The 17,857-nt window shown below is 35.7% G+C and overlaps 1 protein-coding gene across 1 annotated transcript; it reads left to right on the top strand.

The window, feature by feature from the left end:
- Window positions 1-13,397: 13,397 nt before the first annotated feature.
- On the top strand, window positions 13,398-17,347 carry LOC104247353 (cyclin-dependent kinase inhibitor 4-like). The gene is made up of 3 exons (XM_009803344.2): window positions 13,398-13,998; window positions 16,563-16,757; window positions 16,843-17,347. The coding sequence occupies exons 1-3, from the start codon at window positions 13,628-13,630 to the stop codon at window positions 16,910-16,912; spliced, it is 636 nt and encodes a 211-aa protein (XP_009801646.1). The 5' UTR covers window positions 13,398-13,627; the 3' UTR covers window positions 16,913-17,347.
- The last annotated feature ends 510 nt before the right edge of the window (window positions 17,348-17,857 follow it).

Genomic DNA, 17,857 nt, shown 5'->3' on the forward strand with positions numbered 1-17,857 from the left:
CGTTAAGACCTTAAGTGAAGTCTTGAACAACCTAATCGTCGGTGTCCAGTGGAAAATCCATCCGTTCCATTTGAAGTCAAGATACGAATTCCCTGAGCATCTCGTTGTCTTTTTGCCTTACCTTGAATAGGTCCGATTTTCTAGTTGCAACCTTAATGGCTCCAGCATGTGCCTTCACAAAAGAATCTACAAGCATAGCAAATGAATCAATAGAATTAGGTGGCAAATTATGGTACTATATCATGGCACCCTTTGATAGATTTTCTCTGAATTTCTTCAGCAACACAGATTTAATATCGTGATCTTCAAAGTCATTTCCCTTAATGGCGCACGTATATGAGGTGATGTGTTCGTTTGGATCTGTCGTCCTGTTATACTTTAAAATCTCGAGCATACGAAACTTCTTTGGGATTGGCTTCAGAGCCGCACTTGGGGGGAAAGGTTTTTGAACAACCTTTTTGGAATCAAGTCCTTTCAATACCGGTGGTGCCTCCAGGATTTGGTCGACCCTAGAGTTATAAGTTTCCACCTTCTTATCATTTTTCTCGATCTTCCTTTTCCCTGTCTCGATTCACTTCACCAGCTCCTCGAGCATTTTTACGATAGCTGGAGTAGTTTTTGTTTCCCCTCTGTTCGACCTCTTTGGCACCGATTCGGATCTGTGAACAACTTCTTATGATGGCTCGAACTTGATCCTGCTTGGTGCACGATTCTGATTTTCGAGTTGTGCTATTGCAGCTTGTTGAATCTGCAACATTTCGAATATCATTCGAAGGCTAATTCCGCCTTCTTCACCGCTCTATGCATTTTGATCCGCTGTTCGAGCATATCTGCGGACGCTATTTTTGGGATCGACGCCCAAATTTCCATTAATGGCGATATGGGAGCTGACGTCGATCGGATCCACGGCCGGCACTCCACCGGGATCGACTGGAGGTACTCCGTTTCCTGGGGCAGCTATGTCTTCATTCTCGCCATGGAGATCAAGGTCGTTGTCTCTGTGTGTGGGTGCTACTTGGGAGTTTGACATGTTGATCCTGAAATCAAAGACACTTTAAAGAACATGCGTAAAATAATGTGTGTTACAAAAATTGTACCAGGCAATCACTATTATCCTTAGCCCCACGGTGGGCGCCAAATTGTTTACCCTTAAAATCTCTCTCTCTCTATATATATATATATATCTGGGTTGTGATTATGACTTTTCTTAATTCTTGCATTTGCTTCAACATATGATGATTCACTTTCTTGCAAAATCAAATTTTCCCTTGCCCTTTTGCTATCACTAATTAGTAACGGGTTCATAAGTTAGACATTATGGATTTTGAGTTGAAATAATAACTAGTGTAATTGTAGGAAATCCTTTGTAATTTAGATTCTCATTCTAATGACATTTTGTTAATTATCATACCATTCGAGGATAATATTTGAAGATTAGCTAATGTATCGAATATGAATCCAACCTTAATTCAAATATTGAAATTCTTGAATAGTCATGAGAAGTTTCTCCTATTTGGAATGTTAAAGCAAAGAAGAAAGAACTGTAAAGAATGAAAAAAGTTGGAATGCTCCAACTCTTAACCAGAGCGCACACCAAAGACCACTGCCATTTATTTATCATCAAAGTCAAAATCATTTCTTTTTGTAAGTGGATCTCCAATTTTTTGGAATGCTCAAATTTGTCCTTATACTAGAGGTGTTCTAGAAACGTTCATCGATCAGTTAATTCGTTCTAATTTTATTCTTCATCCTTGATGTATAAGGAGCAACAGGATGGACATGTGATTTCCACATAACATAAAGGAAAAACTTCCATGCCGACAGAAACGTGATATATGTAATTTTATGTATCTTTAATTCTATTTATATTTATTTTCACACACATACACACATATATATATTAATCATATGTGTGTTTATATATGTGTGTATATATATAGTTCTGTCTCGAAATAGTGAGTCCCATCAAAATTACAAATCCATGATTAAATCAGCCACTTGCACATAATAAAGTACCCACTATTGCTTGCATTAGGATAGACTGTCTACATAACACCTCTTGGAGTGCCGTTCAGGAGCGAAGCTACAGCCAATCAAGGGTGGTCAACTGATCATTGATGATAGGCTAGAAACCTGCATTTTAGCAGTAGTTTATATTTTAATTACTGATTTTTACGTATGTTTGAGCTTAAATGATGATGATTTGCACTTATTACGTGTTTTATGCCTTGCAGATAATGATTCTGAGTTAAAAAGATAAATTGGAGCTAAATCGAATAATTTGGAGCTTTGAAGTCTAAGTAAAAGTCAAAGAATTAAACTGGGATTGCATCCGGAGCTCGTGGACCAGCGTTGCATATGAAAGTTGGAAGAAAGCACATCCGTCAGAGCAAAATGTACTAGTACATCGCACAAGGCGTGGCATTAAGCGTCGCATGAGTACAAAAGTTTTTCAGAAGTTTAAGAAGTTTAGAGACTTGCAGTTTTTAGGTCTGACAGAAAAATACACTAATATGACGCAGGGCACATGGCATAGTGCGACGCGTTATACAAAAGTCTGTTAGACAAGTGGAGTTCAAAAGTTTGCAACTGAGTAAATTATACTAATACGACGCATAGTGCGATGCATGATGCGACACATGAAGTGTAAAAAGTTTGCAGGTTTTCCTACATCGGCTCAAAGAGGGTAGTTTCGTCCGGGTTCGTTCCTACTTGGTATAAATACACTAGAAACATGTTTTTTGAGGGGATTTTTGACCTACGAAAGATTGGAAGAGCACTGGAGACTCAAAGCAGAAGAAATCATGATTCTTTCCTCAAGTCAACACCCGAGTTTAGATTGAATTCATATTTTCTTATTATTCAACTTTATTTTCTATGAATTTCTCCATGAATATGGAGTAGTTTACCTTAGGGTTTGACGAATATAGTGGATTGACTGATATTTATGGATTTAACTCTAGTTCTTTGCTTGAATTCGTTTATGGAGTTTTAAATTGATTGCAACTTTATTCACCGATTTATTTAATCGAAAGAGGAATATTTTGGTGATTTTCTTTGCATTATTTTGTCGGCTTAATTCAGTGATTCTTATAAACAATCGAAAGAGCTTGTTGAATTGCTGATTAAATCAAATTAGGAGAATATTCGGGAGACATTTTCCTGAAGACTAATCCATTAACGCATGCTTGCATATGTTCATAGTGCTTATATTAGTTCACATAGTAGAGCTAAGATTTAATTGAGAGAGGAGTCTTAACTACACGTTTGAACTAATCATCGAGTGAATTCGTGAGAATCATTAGAACTTAGAGTGAATTGAACTAGAGTTAGATCCAAATAGCTATCTTTCACCTATCCTATCATGACCCTTATTTCTCCCATTGATATTCGGTGTTGATCAACTCTTGTCTTTCTGTGATCAATTGCTAATTGTTTTAGTTTCAAAGTTAATTTTAGTTATTAATCATCCCAACCAAAGTATTAATTATCTTGAATAGCGTTAAGCTAGAAATTACTTGAGCATTGTTTTAATCCAATCCCTGTGGAGACGATAATTAAACTATACTATCTTTGGCTAGCGAGCATCAATTTCGTATTGTGTTTTGCGCTCATCAAATTTTGGCGTCGTTACCGGGGATTGGCAATCAATTGTGTTCAAAATAGTTTTGATGCTAATTCAGGAACCTATTTTATTTTATTCTTCACGTGTTTTCTCTTTCATGTGCAGGCAACAAGTTGACTTCTCTGGTGTATGACTCGATTTTCTTCAAAAGAATGTATTCCATACAATCCAGAGGTGGAAAAGAGCCTGTGACAATTAAGGAAAGAGAAAGAACTCACCGAAAAGTTCTTGGGGAAACCTTTAACCCAAGAACACATGGCTAATAACGATGACGACGAGGTAGATTTAGCTACAAGAGAGATAGCACAACATAGAGAAGAAGCTGCACAAATAGTAGCTGAGGCAGCCCGTGGAGTTGCTGATTAGACCATCAAAGATGATGGGGGTCGAAGATTAAATTTTAATCGACCCTTGGTTGAAGACCAATTCGAAAATATAGGACTCAAGCCTGGTAGAGCATTGGGTGATTATACCAGACCAGTCTACAATCAGGGACTAACCTGTGTCAGACATCCACCCGTAGAAATAAATAATTTTGAGTTGAAGCAAGGTTTGCTTCAAACTATTAAGAACAATTGTGTTTTCAGAGGGAAGGTGAATGGAGATCCTAACATTCACTTGATGGATTTTGAGGAAATCATGAACACCTTCCAGTACAAAAGATGCAGTCTACTTAAGGGCAATCCCCTTTTCACTGAAGGTGATGCGAAGCACTAGCTTCATCTATTGGAAGATATGACTAAAAAGTTCCTTAACAGATATTTCTCAGCTACAAATAAAATTCAGAAGGAAAATTCACAACTTCTGCCAGAAGGATACTAAAATAGTTTTCGAGGCTTGGGATAGAATCAAGGAGATAGTGAGAAAGTGTCAGCATAATGGGATTGAATTGTGGATGCAACTCCAGGACTTTTGGGATGGACTGACACCTTCGTCACTATCAACTCTGAGCAGTGCAGTTGGAGATCCTTTAATGAAGAAAACTCCTGAGGAGATTGTTGCAATTCTTGATGAGCTCTCTAAAGATGCTAACCAATGGCCCGCTGAGAGTAATTATAGAAGAAAATCAGTTGGGGTTCACCAATTGGATTCTAACACATCAGTGCAAGCCCAACTAGACTTCATGGCCAAAGAGATAAGAAAATTGACCTTAGCCAAGGTCCAGATCCAACCATCATCAGTTTGTGACTTCTGTGGAATGGGTCATCCAACGCATGGGTATCAGGCCTCAGCTGCAGATGAAGTGGTAAATGTTGTGGGAAGTTTTGACAGAGGCAACTATCAGAGTGGTAATAATTTTAACTCTATGGGGCAAAGACACCCAGGCTTTCTTGGAATTCATCAAATGGTAGTCTGAACTTATGACAAAAGAATAATCTGAGACCCTAGGGACAAGGAGCTCCAAGATTTTAGAATCAGCAAAGGTAATAATACCAGCCTCCACATTCTAATCAGTCTAGCATGGAAGATCTAATGAAGGCTTTCATTATTAAGACAAATGAGAGATTTGAAACCATGGTGCAGCTATTTGAAACTTAGAGAGGCAAGTGGGGCAGATTGCTAGTCTGTTATCCAAGAGGTCTCCCGGAACCCTCCCAGTGGATACCGAAATTAATCCAAAGGAAATAATAAATGCAGTATCTTTGAAGAATGACAAAGTATTGCAAGATCTGTTGGTAGCAAAGAATAATGAGTTGACCGAAAATCAAGTTAAGAATAAACGAGAGCAGAAAAATGATGAGCATCATAGGAATAAAGTAAGGTAGAGCAAGAGGATGATTTGAAGAAGAAGAAGAACAAATCTCAAGTTCCAACAAGGAAGAAGAAAGATAAACAAAGATGTAATTATGAGATCGAATAGAGTAAATATATGTATGCTCTACCTTTCCCTCAGAAGCAAAGAAGAGAGAAGCTGGACAAATAGTTTGGGCGTTTTCTAGAAGTGCTCAAACAGGTGCATGTTAATGTACCTTTTACAAATGCCAGCATATGCTAAGTTCTTAAAGGAGATATTATCCAATAAGCGAAAAGTAGAGGAGACATTGGTAGTCAATCTCATAGAGCATTGTAGTACTATTCTGCAAAATAAGCTCCCTTAAAAGCGTGGAGATCTAGAGAATTTTACTATACCTTGCTGTTTAGAAAGTACAAAATTTGAAATATCTTTGTGTGTTTTAGGTGCTTCCATTAATCTTATGCCTTTGTCTATTTATAGAATATTTGAGGGAGAAATTGGAGAAATCAGATCTATACCCATGTCCTTGCAGCTGGCGGATCAGACCACAATCATACCTGAATGAATAGTAAAGGATGTGCTAGTTCGAATGGACAAATTTATGTTCCCTGTGGATTTTATCGTGGTGAACATGGAAGAGAATAGGGAAGTCTCACTGATTCTAGAGAGATCTTTCTTGGCTACTGGCAGAATAATTCTGGACATTCAAGCAAGATAGCTCATGCTTATAGTGGGAGAATTAGGGGTGGTCTTTAAGATGGAATGAGAAATAGAGCCCCTAAAAGAATCAACTGGAGAGAATAAGTATTATAAGTGTGGGATGTACCCAATGAAGATAGAAAAGAAGCTATCAGCATAAATGTGTGCACTAGGTCGGGTGTGCAAAGGAGATCCTGACTTCGATTCAGACCCCGACTAGATGTAACAAGGGAGTTTTCTTTACCTCTTGCCTTTTATTTGTATGTCATGGGGACATGCTATAATTTAAAGTGTGGGGTGGGGGATGTAAATATGTACGTGTATGTTTGTTTTCTTGTGTTTTGCTTGAAAATATAAAGTAATTTGACTTTTTCCGACGATGGATTTCCTCGATTGTCTTCTTGAGGATCAAAGTAGATTTTTTCTTAGGTAGTGTAACAATTCTCCCTTGATTTTGTTTGTGTTGCAGTTCTTTTCCAAGGATTTTACTTGAACCGGGTGTAGTTAATTTTTTTTTATTACGATTAGTGAAGTCTTGTGTTATGGTATTAAATGAAGATGACTTTTCTTGACTTTGTTATGCCTTGAGAGTAGTGAGTGCCTTAGTTGTGATGCCTAGGCTCAATTCTTGACCCATGTAAAAGTGCGTGAATTTGGTTGATTTTGATGTTGCTTAACTGCTTTGACTAGAGAGCCGGGATAGATTTGGTCCTAAGTGAGTTATGTGCCAATGTGTGTGTGAGATTTTGTTGATATTCTGTACATGTCAGTTGATATCTAGAACTTGCCTCGTGTGTTTGCAAAGCGAAATAGCAATCTTGCTCAGTCTAGGAAGTGATATAGGCATTCCTTTGTTGAGCCAATAAGAAGTTTATGACCCGCTTAATTGTTGTGTATCATGCTTAGCCCCTTTGAGTCTATAATCCTATTTCTTTGGTAACTACACTACAAGACTGATCCATTTTGTTTGAATTAACTATTTGTTTGAACCTTTTATCTTTTTTGAGCACTTGACATTGTTATGAGCGTGTGAAAGGCTAAGTGAATGTAAGGTTGGGTTTTCGAGTGCAACTAAGAAATATATAGATAGGTGCACTATTTGAAAAGTTAAGAGAATCACTTATAAGGAATTGAAAGAAGAAAAAACGAAGTTGCTTGAAAAAAAAATCAGAACTTAGAAAGAGAAGAAAAAGAGTTTGTATATGCATTAGAAAAAAATTGATTCCTTGCTAGTGGTATGTTCTCATTGTGTCTGTGTTTAAAGAAATTAGGAGCTTGATGTTATTATGTGTGAAGGTTGGGTTTTGGTTCAACACAAGTGTGGGATTTAAATTGTTAATGTACATGTATTAAAGTGCTTAGGGAGGTGTAGTCACTATCTTCAAATGTATCCTACCCGTCTCGCAGCCTACATTACAACCAAAATAAAGTCCTACTTGATCTTTGACCGAATAAGCGCAATTAGTAGATGTAAAACGGCCGAGCCTATGGTACGTTTTCTGTGGCGCGTGAATTTTATTTCTGAGAGTGAGTTAATTCTTTCTATCTTGAGTTTCTATTTTTTTTAATGTAATTATATGAGGAACTATTGTCTATTTTTTGTTGTGAGTCCACATAACTTGTGAAGGAAAGGTAATGACGATGACCTCTGTGTTAGAGTAAGTGAGCAGGTTGTGAAAGATGCGTGGTGCTTTTGACTCGAGCTTTGAGGCTAGGATATTATGATATGGTGCTTAGTATGCTTTAATAAAATTCTTGGCATGATGCATTAGGGAAGTTTTTTGATGAACAAGTCGTCCATGTGTGAAGTGTAGTTTGATTGCTCGAGGACGAGAAATGATCTAAATGTGGGGTGTTGATGGTAGGCTAGAAACTCGTGTTTTAGCCGTAATTTACACTCTAATTACAGTATTTTACATGTGTTCGAACTTAAATGATGGTGATTTTCACTTATTACGTGTTTTATGTCTTGCAAGAAATGATTTCGAGTTAAAAAAATAAATAAATTGGAGCCAAATCGAAATATTTGGAGCTTTGAAGTCTGAGTAAAAGCCAAAAAGTTAAACTGTGATTGCATCCGGAGCTCGTGGACTAGCGTTGCATATGAAAGTTGGAAGAAAGTGCATCGGCCGGAGCAAAATGTACTTGTACATCGCACAAGGCGTGGCATTAAGCGTCGCATTAGTACAAAAGTTTGTCAGAAGTTTGAGAAGTTCAGAGACTTGGAGTTTTTGGGTCTGACAGAAAAATACACTAATATGACGCAAGGCGTGTGGCATAGTGTGACGCATTAGTACAAAAGTCTATAAGACAAGCGGAGTTTAGAGATTTTGCAACTGATTAAATTACACTAATGCGACGCATAGTGCGATGCATGATGGGACACATGAAGTGTACAAAGTTTGCAGGTTTTTCTACTTCGGCTCAAAGAGAGTAGTTTCAACCAGATTCGTTCCTACCTGGTATAAATATACTGAAAATATGTTTTTTTAGGGGACTTTTGACCTACAAAAGATTGGAAGAGCACGAGACACTCAAAGCACAAGGATTCATCATTCTTTCCTCAACTCAACACCCGAGTTTGGATTGAATTCATATTTTTTTATTATTTAACTTTATTTGTGATGAATTTCTCCATGAATATGGAGTAGTTTACCTTAGGGTTTGACGAATATAGTGGATTGACTGATATTTATGGATTTAACTCTAGTTCTTTGCTTGAATTCGTTTATGGAGCTTTAAATTGATTGCAACTTTATTCACCGATTTATTTAATCGAAAGAGGAATATTTTGGTGATTTTCTTTGCATTATTTTGTCGGCTTAATTCAGTGATTCTTATAAACAATCGAAAGAGCTTGTTGAATTATTTATTAAACCAAGTTAGGAGAATATTCGAGAGACGTTTTCCTGAAGACTAATCCATTAACGCATGCTTGCATATGTTCATAGTGCTTATATTAGTTCACCTCGTAGAGTTAAGATTTAATCGAGAGAGGAGTCTTGACTACACGTTTGAACTAATTATCGAGTGAATTCGTGAGAATTATTAGAACTTTAGAGTAAACTGAACTAGAGTTAGATCCCAAATAGCTATTTTGCACCTATCCTGTCATGACCCTTATTTCTCCAATTGATATTTTGGTGTTGATCAACTCTTGTCTTTCTGTGATCAATTGTTAATTGTTTTAGTTTCATAGTTAATTTTAGTTATTAATCATTCCTACCAAAGTGTTAATTATCCCGAATATCGTTAAGCTAGAAATTACTTGAGCATTGTTTTAATCTAATCCCTGTGGAGACGATAATTAAACTATACTATCTTTAGCTAGCGAGCATCAATTTCGTATTATGTTTTGCGCTCGTCAACCACCCTTCATCGAAAAATTACATTGTATATATAAGTAAAATACTAGATTTTAGAGGTATATAACATATATTGAATACTCTTTCTCGAAAACTTTTTTCACTTCTTTCAAGTTTGAACAGCCTTAGGAAAATTTCAAACTTCGCCACTAATACCGTTCTTCTCTGGGCCCTGCAAGAATACAGAATGTCTTGTGCACCTAAAGCCTATTTTGCATATAATAAAGTAAAACAAACTGATGAATGGCAGCAGAATCTAGAAAATCTTAAACGTAGGTAAATATGGAGAATGACTTGGGCACCAAGCATAAGGGACCATTTCTGCTTCAGTTGATCGAGCTATTTATAGAACTGCAGCCCTTCTTTTATACTCTTCTGTTTCTTCAAAAGTTAGATACTTCTATTTAATGACTTAACAGTGGCAGAAAGTTCTATTCACTGCCTACATATATGGAAATATTTTTATCTTATTATTCACTCCCTAGTCCCTACATATGGAAATGTTACATTGGATTCTGATTTAGTTAATTACTGCTATTAGCATTAAAAAAGTAGCCTTTTATAAAGAGGCACTTGATTCTTCCAAATTGTGTATTTAATCAAGTGTCACATAGGATACAATAGTTTTGACAAAGAACTTATATTTGTGATAAGAAATTTATATATATATATATATACACACACTATCTCCGATTCAATTTTGATGAGGCAGTTTGATTCGGCACGGAGTTTAAGATTTTTTTTTTTTTGAAAATTGCGGTCTTAAAAGCTTTATGGGGCCATAATATTTGTGTGGTTATAAAAACTTCTCATTAATGGTTGGGTAAAATGAAGAGTTTAAAGTTGAATTATTTCCAAATTAAAAAATGTGTCATTTATTTTAGATCAGACTAAAAAAGAAAGTACCTTATCTAATTTGAAACGGATGGAGTATTAATAATTTATTCAAACCTCTTATGCAAATCTACAGTTACCTAGCTCGTATTAGTTTAGGATTTACGTTATATATAATGACAGTGTAAAGATTTTTCTTAATGTCAGTAAATTATAATATGTGATAGTAGGTTAGTTATAATTATTTTATAGATTGTCTGTTACTAATATGTATAATAAAAATTTAGCTGTAGTCACCTTAAATAATCTGATTGTGTAAATATTTTTCGTGCAGGACTTTCTATTAGCGCTTAATACTTTATTTTTTTAATATCTTATCTTTTATGATTTAGTATATAATAATAGGGAGAAGAGGGTGGTGAAAAGAAAATAAAGAACTTTGGGGGTGTGAAATGCATATTATCGCTTCTTACGTAAGGAAAAGGCGCGTGGATACTCCGTACGGTAGCGTGTGGAAATGAAATTATTATGCTTGTAAAAGAAAAATATTAGAAATTGCATTTCCACGTAGCTAGTGAAAAAAAGGGAATCCAATGTTTCACTGTTTTTCGAGTCTTTAAATGTCGGCTACAACTCATATCGTCTCATGAGTTATTGACGATAATTAACCAGGTGTCCCTTTAAAGGCCTGTGAGTATGATAGATTCATATCTGGTTTATGGTTATCATTGAAATAAAATTATCTGGTTTATGGATTATCTTAATTTGATCTTAATTCTACGACTAAAAGAAGTTTTACAATTATCCACTCTCAGTGTAGGATAAAATAATACCTAATTATGAAATTAAATTAATTTCGAAATTGTTAAGTAAAAATTTAAAAATTTAACCAAACACAGAATAAAATAATAATTTAAATCTAATTTTGAGATTATTATTTCTTATCCTATGTACCAAACGACTCCTAATAGATGAAATCTACTGCCTCAAGCCTGCTTAATTAATACGAATTCGTGTCGAGTAGGCTCACTAAAGGATAAAATATTTTCTATCAAGAACTTCTCAATTCTCATGACTCTAAGTCTAAAACCTCTAATTACTCAATCCTCTCACGGTCCTTGATGGTATTCTATTAAGAACATATTTTATAAACATTAGATTTTTCTATTAACATATGCTCAAAGTAAGACTAAAGAAAAAAAGAAAAAAAAGCGTTCACCTTAATTTGTAATAAGAGATCCTTCTAAAGTTAATAAATCAGATAGACTGCTGAAATATTTTCCCAGAAAGTTATATATTAGACAACATTTGTTAAAAAAAAATAATATTTTTTTTATTTCAAAAAGACTGATTTCTATCTTGTGTTTGTAAGAGTTGTATAATGGGAGCCATATTTTGTCTATTTATAGTTTTGACTTGAGACAAAAGAGGAAAAGAAGAGACAACCGCTCAACTATAGAGCTAACTGAATTTCTATTTACAAGAAGCGAAATTGATTATCTACCATTATACTAGAAGTTTTCGCATTTAATCATGGAGAAAATATAAATAACTATAGTATGCAATATAATAACATGCCGGATGGGATCTAGATAGTATGCAATATATGATTCCAAAAAATATTATATTAGTTGAAGAAACTAAAGAAAATTATCAACAAAAAATTTAAATTACAGAGAAACACTCTAAGAAAATGAGTTATAGGACAAATAAAAGTAAAACAAAATATATACATTGCAAATTTAGCAAATTGAGGTGGTTATACAACATTACAAGCCTAAATGCAAACAATTCATAAATCTAGACTCGATGTTCCAGAAGAATAGTATGATTAATAATGATATAGCATGTATAATTAATAAAGGATAGTTGAATTAGAGTAATGGTACTAGAATGTCATGCTCTATAAGAATATCTCAAAAGACTTACAATCTTTTGAAATTCATGCAAATTCAACAAACGACAAAATTCGATAAAAGAAAAAAAAATCACATAAATTGTACCGACTGGTTAAGATTAAGTTTTAGCCATGTTGACACACTGATCACATTACAACAACAACAACAACAACAACAAGGACCCAGTATAATCCCACAAGTAGGGTCTGGGGAGGATAATATGTACGCAGACCTTACCCCTACCCCGAAGGATAGAGAGACTGTTTCCAGGAGATCCTCGGCTAAAAAAAAAAGCAACAAGAGCTGATATATTAGTACCATAAAAATGCATAATAAAATAACAACAATATAAGAGATATGAAATACAGAATACGAAATACGAAATAGATGGCTGGTATAGTAAAACTAGCAGGTAAAGCCCTGCATCAATAGACGACCAATTACATTCTTAGTCTAACTCCTAACTGGCTAGTCTCACTCTATTGTGCTGTAGAAATATTCACAAGTTTTCCCTAACCTACAACCTTAATGCTCGACCTCCATAATTCCCTGTCAGGGCCATGTCCTCAGTAATCCTAAGTCGCGCCATGTCCTGTCTGATCACCTCTCCCCAATACTTCTTAGGTCGCCCTCTACCTCTCTGCGTGCTCACTACAGCCAGTTGCTCACACCTCCTCACCGGTGCATCAGTGCTCCTCCTTTGAATGTGCCCGAACCATCTGAGTCTTACTTCCCGCATCTTGGCCACGCCCGCCTTCTCTCGAATATCTTCCTAATCTTATCCATCCTAGTATGCCCGCACATCCACCTCAACATCCGCATCTCTGCTACTTTCATCTTCTGGATGTACACACTGATCACATTATGGTTAGTATTTAGTTGGATTTCTTTAATCTTGTTAAAGATTTATATGTTAGTAAAAAATATAAAAAATTTATAATATTAAAAGGAAATGAATCCAAATAAGGTGTAATGGATAGTGAAGATTTACCTAGTTTGGTGATAAGGTGAAATAGTTGTTGTTTTATAAATCTAGAGTTCTATTCTAAAATCAAATGTTGCATTAAATTAAAACTAATCCTTTGTACGAGAAAACAAAAAAGAAAGTGAAGGTCGAAAAAAAAAAAGAATACTAAAAATTAAATAAAGAAAATAAGGTGATAAACTCAATATGTCATGAGATATATACATATAATAAAGAAAAGTACATATAAAGTCCCCACCTTACCCTGTTTTTTCCCCTTCTTCCTCTGCTCTAAAAAGTTCACTACTATATATTCATCTCTCCCTTTCTTTTCTCATCTTTCTCTTTCTCTAACAAACAATTGCATACCTCCTTCTCTAACCAACAACTGATTCCCTCTCTCTCTCTCTCACACACACACACAGTGGAAAAAATCTCCATGAAAAGAGCTTAGCAAAAAAAAGCAGAAGAAAAGTTGAAGATTCTGTTTTTATTTTGAGTGACAAAATGGGGAAGTATATGAGGAAGTCAAAAAAATCAGGGGAAGTATCAGTATCACCTCTTGGTGTTTTAACAAGGGCTAAAACCCTAGCTCTTTCAAAATTGGTTTCACCGGCGGCTACAGAATCTGGCTCCGGCGGTGATGGTGGGTCCTACCTAGAGCTTCGTAGTAGAAAGTTAATCAAACCCTTTTCGGTTCTTGAAGGGAGGAAGCAGAAAAATGGTGTTTCAAAAGATCCCAATTTGTTAAACCCTAAAAACCCTAATGTTTTAAGAACAAGTTCTGAAGAGGTAAAGGAGAATAGCTGCTGTGGTGGTGATGTGGGTGCTGAAGCTTCTTTTGGAGAGAATTTGTTGGAATTTGAAGGTAGAAAAAGGTGGGGTTTTTTGAATTTTTTTTTTCATTTTCCCTTTACTGAAAATCTTATTTGAGTGGTTTACTAGTTTGCATGTTTATGTCTCTTACTCTTATGTGAAGATTAGATTTTTCTGGTGTATTTGAGTTTTCAGAGCAGGGTTTGAGACAGTGTTAAATATTCTAGAAAAAAATTCTCCCTTTTTACTGTTTCTGCTCTGGGTTTTTACTTTATTACTCTATGCTGACTAATTTTTACTATTTGTCGCAAAAAATAGTACTAAAAATAATGATTTTTACTGTATTTGGTTTGTAGATTGCTAAGAAATGCAATTTTGGTATTGGATTTTGGTGTTTAGTTTTGTAAAGTTCAGATTTTTTCTTGATCAGAAGGGTTTATTTTGCTTCTTTAAACTAGAAAAAAATTCTAGAACGAAAATTTTCTGTGGCTGATTTTCTGAATCTTTCTTTTTGCTCCTCAATTATTTAACTATAATTTTATAATTTTTTAAATCTGGATAAGGATGTTATTTAAGGGTTATTTGCCTTATTTGAGTGTGGATTTGTCTTTGTTGCTCTTTATCCTTTTCTTTGTCGATTTTAATTGAAAGGGGAAAATGCAGACAAATGAAAATTTGTGTTCTTGATATTGGTTCAAGTTTAAGGTTTTTTTCATTTCTTGAATTTGGTGCCTGCTTTTCATATAGTAGTCACTTTCCACACGCCTTTTTATTCCTCATCCTCATCCCCTTTAAAGTTCCTTTTTTTGGACTGTGGACATTTGGTGCAAATATATGAAAAGTAGATTTATGATGTAATTTTTGTTGAGAAAGTATAGGATTTATTAAGGCCCCCCCACACAACCAACCACAAAAAGAAAAACTTTAAACATGCAAAGTCTGGTATACTGATTTATCCCTTTTAATAGGGTTGCTTAAATGTGCTGCATTTGGTTACTGAATCACCATTAGATTATGGAATAAGAATATTATGGTTGCTTTCTTGAGATTGCTTCGAGATGAGGCTTCATGTAACCGGTAAAGTTGCTCTCATGTGACCATGAGCTCACAGGTTTGAGCCGTGGAAACAGTCTCTAGCAGAAATGTAGGATAAGGTTGCGTACAATAGACCCTTGTGGTCCGGTCGGCTGTCCTTTTTTTCTCTTGAGATTGCTTCATTGATGACAGTTTTTCTAATGTATTAGATTTATAATTGAACCTTTATCTTGGAGGATTTGTAAATGAGCAGAAACATTGTTGGGGGAATAAGAATTCTCGGAGTGATTATTTTGTTTTCCTAGTTTTCGGCCCAAGAAAGGGGTCTTCAAAAATCATTTTTTCTTGTGTTGAAACGAAAGAGTAATGGTTCTTGATCCCGTTTGTTAAAAATTCCTAGTCTTGGTTTAGATTTTTCTAGATGCGATTTCAATTGAAAAACCATTACCCTCTTGACCCAAAGTGTGTTGCTGGTCTTTATTTGAAAAAGTAGATGTCCTAATATTTGTCTTATAGATGTCTTCTTTTACTTGTGTATATCTGTTGGACCCTCCTTTTATTTATGTTATCTATTATAGTTTGCTCTCCATGCGGTAGACGTTAAATAGTTAAATAACAATTTCTCTATTGTTTCGTCGTTCAGTTTCTGTAGTGAGCTCTATTTGCACACTTATTTGGTTATCTTGCACATTTTGGCACCGTAGCTATCGGACACAACATCGTTGTTGCATTAGATAAATGGCCGATATATGAATTGCAATTTTAGTTTTTTGGTGTTCGATTGTTGAGCAAAGTAAAGCTAATTGGATGAACTCGTTCTTGTATGAGTCTACTCATAAAAAAAAAAGAACATCAAAAAAGACGGATGGCTGTACTTCCTTTCTAGACAGATGCCATCCCATAGTACATCTATGGTCGTTGAAACTTTCATGTGGAAAAAAAGTTGTTTTGTCTGTTTACTCCAGGATGCATGCATATTACTAGGAGAAGTTTTATTTTGTGTCTCTCATTTTTGTCTGACAAATTTGTGGACCACAATCTTACACTTCTGGGTCCACAGAACTGTGAGACAAAAAAGTTAGACTTATATAATTAGTCTCAGTTGTATGAGACACAAAATAAAATTTTCCATATTACTAGTATCTTTGCTGCCTTAAATTTGCAAAGTTGCAATCATTGTTGAGAACAATTTACCATAGAAAATGAACTTGGGGGTCCCTCTATGATTGAAGTAATAGATGGATATGACAATAAAGGCAAGAAAGCTTTTTTGACCGCCACTAAATGATTCACCTTTATGCAGTTATCTCTGAATCTTTTTGCTGCCATGAGCTGTATGTGTTGCAAATCTGAATATACCTTACTCTGTTTTTCTACTAGTGTTCTTTTCATCTTCTTGAGCCGAGTTTCTATCAGAAACCGCCTCTCTACCCCCAAGGTAGGGGTAAGGTCTGCATACACACAACCCTTCCTAGACCCCACTTGTGGGATTATATTGGGTGGTTGTTGTTTTTCTACTAGTGATTTGCAAAGATTTAGATTTAATTCATTTAAATAGAGCACTATAGAGTTCTTTTGCTCTTTCTTACAGGACCACCAGGGAAAGCACACCTTGCAGTTTGATAAGAGATTCAGACAACATTCAAACCCCTGGTTCCAGTACGAGGCGTATTAATGCAACCGGCAGAGTACCAAATTTGCTACGAACGAATATCCCGACAGCTCATGAAATGGATGAGTTTTTTACCAGTGCAGAAGAGCAGCAGCGGAGACGATTCATCGAGAAGTAAGAATTCACTTGACACTTCTTGTAATAACACCGGCAGATGCACCTTCATGTCTAATTGAGCTTGTTTTGGAACCATTTGCAGGTACAACTTTGATCCAGTGAATGAGAAGCCCCTTCCCGGACGTTACGAATGGGTGAAAGTAGATTGCTAGATATGTCCTGTATTTTCTTGTTTCATCTTTAGGTTTAGACAAAGGTGTAGGAAAATAGCAGCAGGTAATTTTTAGTGTTCTACAATGGTGATTGTCAAATTTCTATTTCCAATCACTCTTTGACTTTGTAAAGAAACTAGGGGCAGTAAGTGTTTAGAAGGGTAGACTAATGATCTGTAACATAACAAAGCTTGTGACATTAAACAACCAAACACAAGGAGTGATCCTTTGACTAACAGATCATGAAAAGGGAAGGGAAAGAAGAAAGGGCAGTAATAGTAGTAGTAGTAATCTTGATTAGTGTCTTAAGTGGTACAGAAGGTAGGTCTACTAATCTTTGTTTTCAGTAATTTCTTTTGTTCATAATTGTACTGATGGGAACCTGTTTTTAGACATATTCTGAATAAAATGACCCTCAAAGTTTTCCCCCTTTTACCGTAGTCTTTTTTTCTCTTTTATCATCTTTCTGTTGTGAGCTGAGTGTCTATCGCAAATAGCTTCTTTACTTTCAGGGTAGGGGTAAAGTTTGCGACACACTATTCTTTCGAGACCCCACTTGTCGAGGGTTTATTGGAAACAGTCTCTCTGCCTTCAGGGTGGGGACAAGGTCTGAGTACGCAGTATCCTCTCTAGATCCCACTTGCCGAGGGTTTATCGGAAATAACCTCTCTACCTTCGGGGTGGGGGTTAAGGTCTGTGTACACGCTATCCTCGTCAGATCCCACTTGCCGAGGGTCTATCGAAAATAATGTCTACTTTCAGGGTGGGATTAAGGTCTGTGTACATACTATCTTCCAAGACCCCGCTTGCGGGATTACACTGGATTTTTTTTGTTGTTGTTTGTCGTCGTTCTCTATCATGTTCTGCTTAAAATGTATGGTTGGATTTTGGCTTGTTCCTCTAAAGGGTGAGACATATACTGTTCATAAACCACAACTTGTTGCT

The sequence above is a fragment of the Nicotiana sylvestris genome, chromosome 1 (genome assembly GCF_000393655.2).
Source record: "Nicotiana sylvestris chromosome 1, ASM39365v2, whole genome shotgun sequence".
Taxonomy (NCBI): Eukaryota; Viridiplantae; Streptophyta; class Magnoliopsida; order Solanales; family Solanaceae; genus Nicotiana; species Nicotiana sylvestris.

What these genes read in the sequence shown, in the direction of transcription:
- LOC104247353 (XM_009803344.2), top strand. Translation starts at nt 13,628, where the DNA reads ATGGGGAAGTATATGAGGAAGTCAAAAAAATCAGGGGAAGTATCAGTA. An exon ending in GAATTTGAAGGTAGAAAAAG is followed by an intron (nt 13,999 to 16,562) that starts GTGGGGTTTTTT and finishes TCTTTCTTACAG; the next exon opens with GACCACCAGGGAAAGCACAC. An exon ending in CGGAGACGATTCATCGAGAA is followed by an intron (nt 16,758 to 16,842) that starts GTAAGAATTCAC and finishes AACCATTTGCAG; the next exon opens with GTACAACTTTGATCCAGTGA.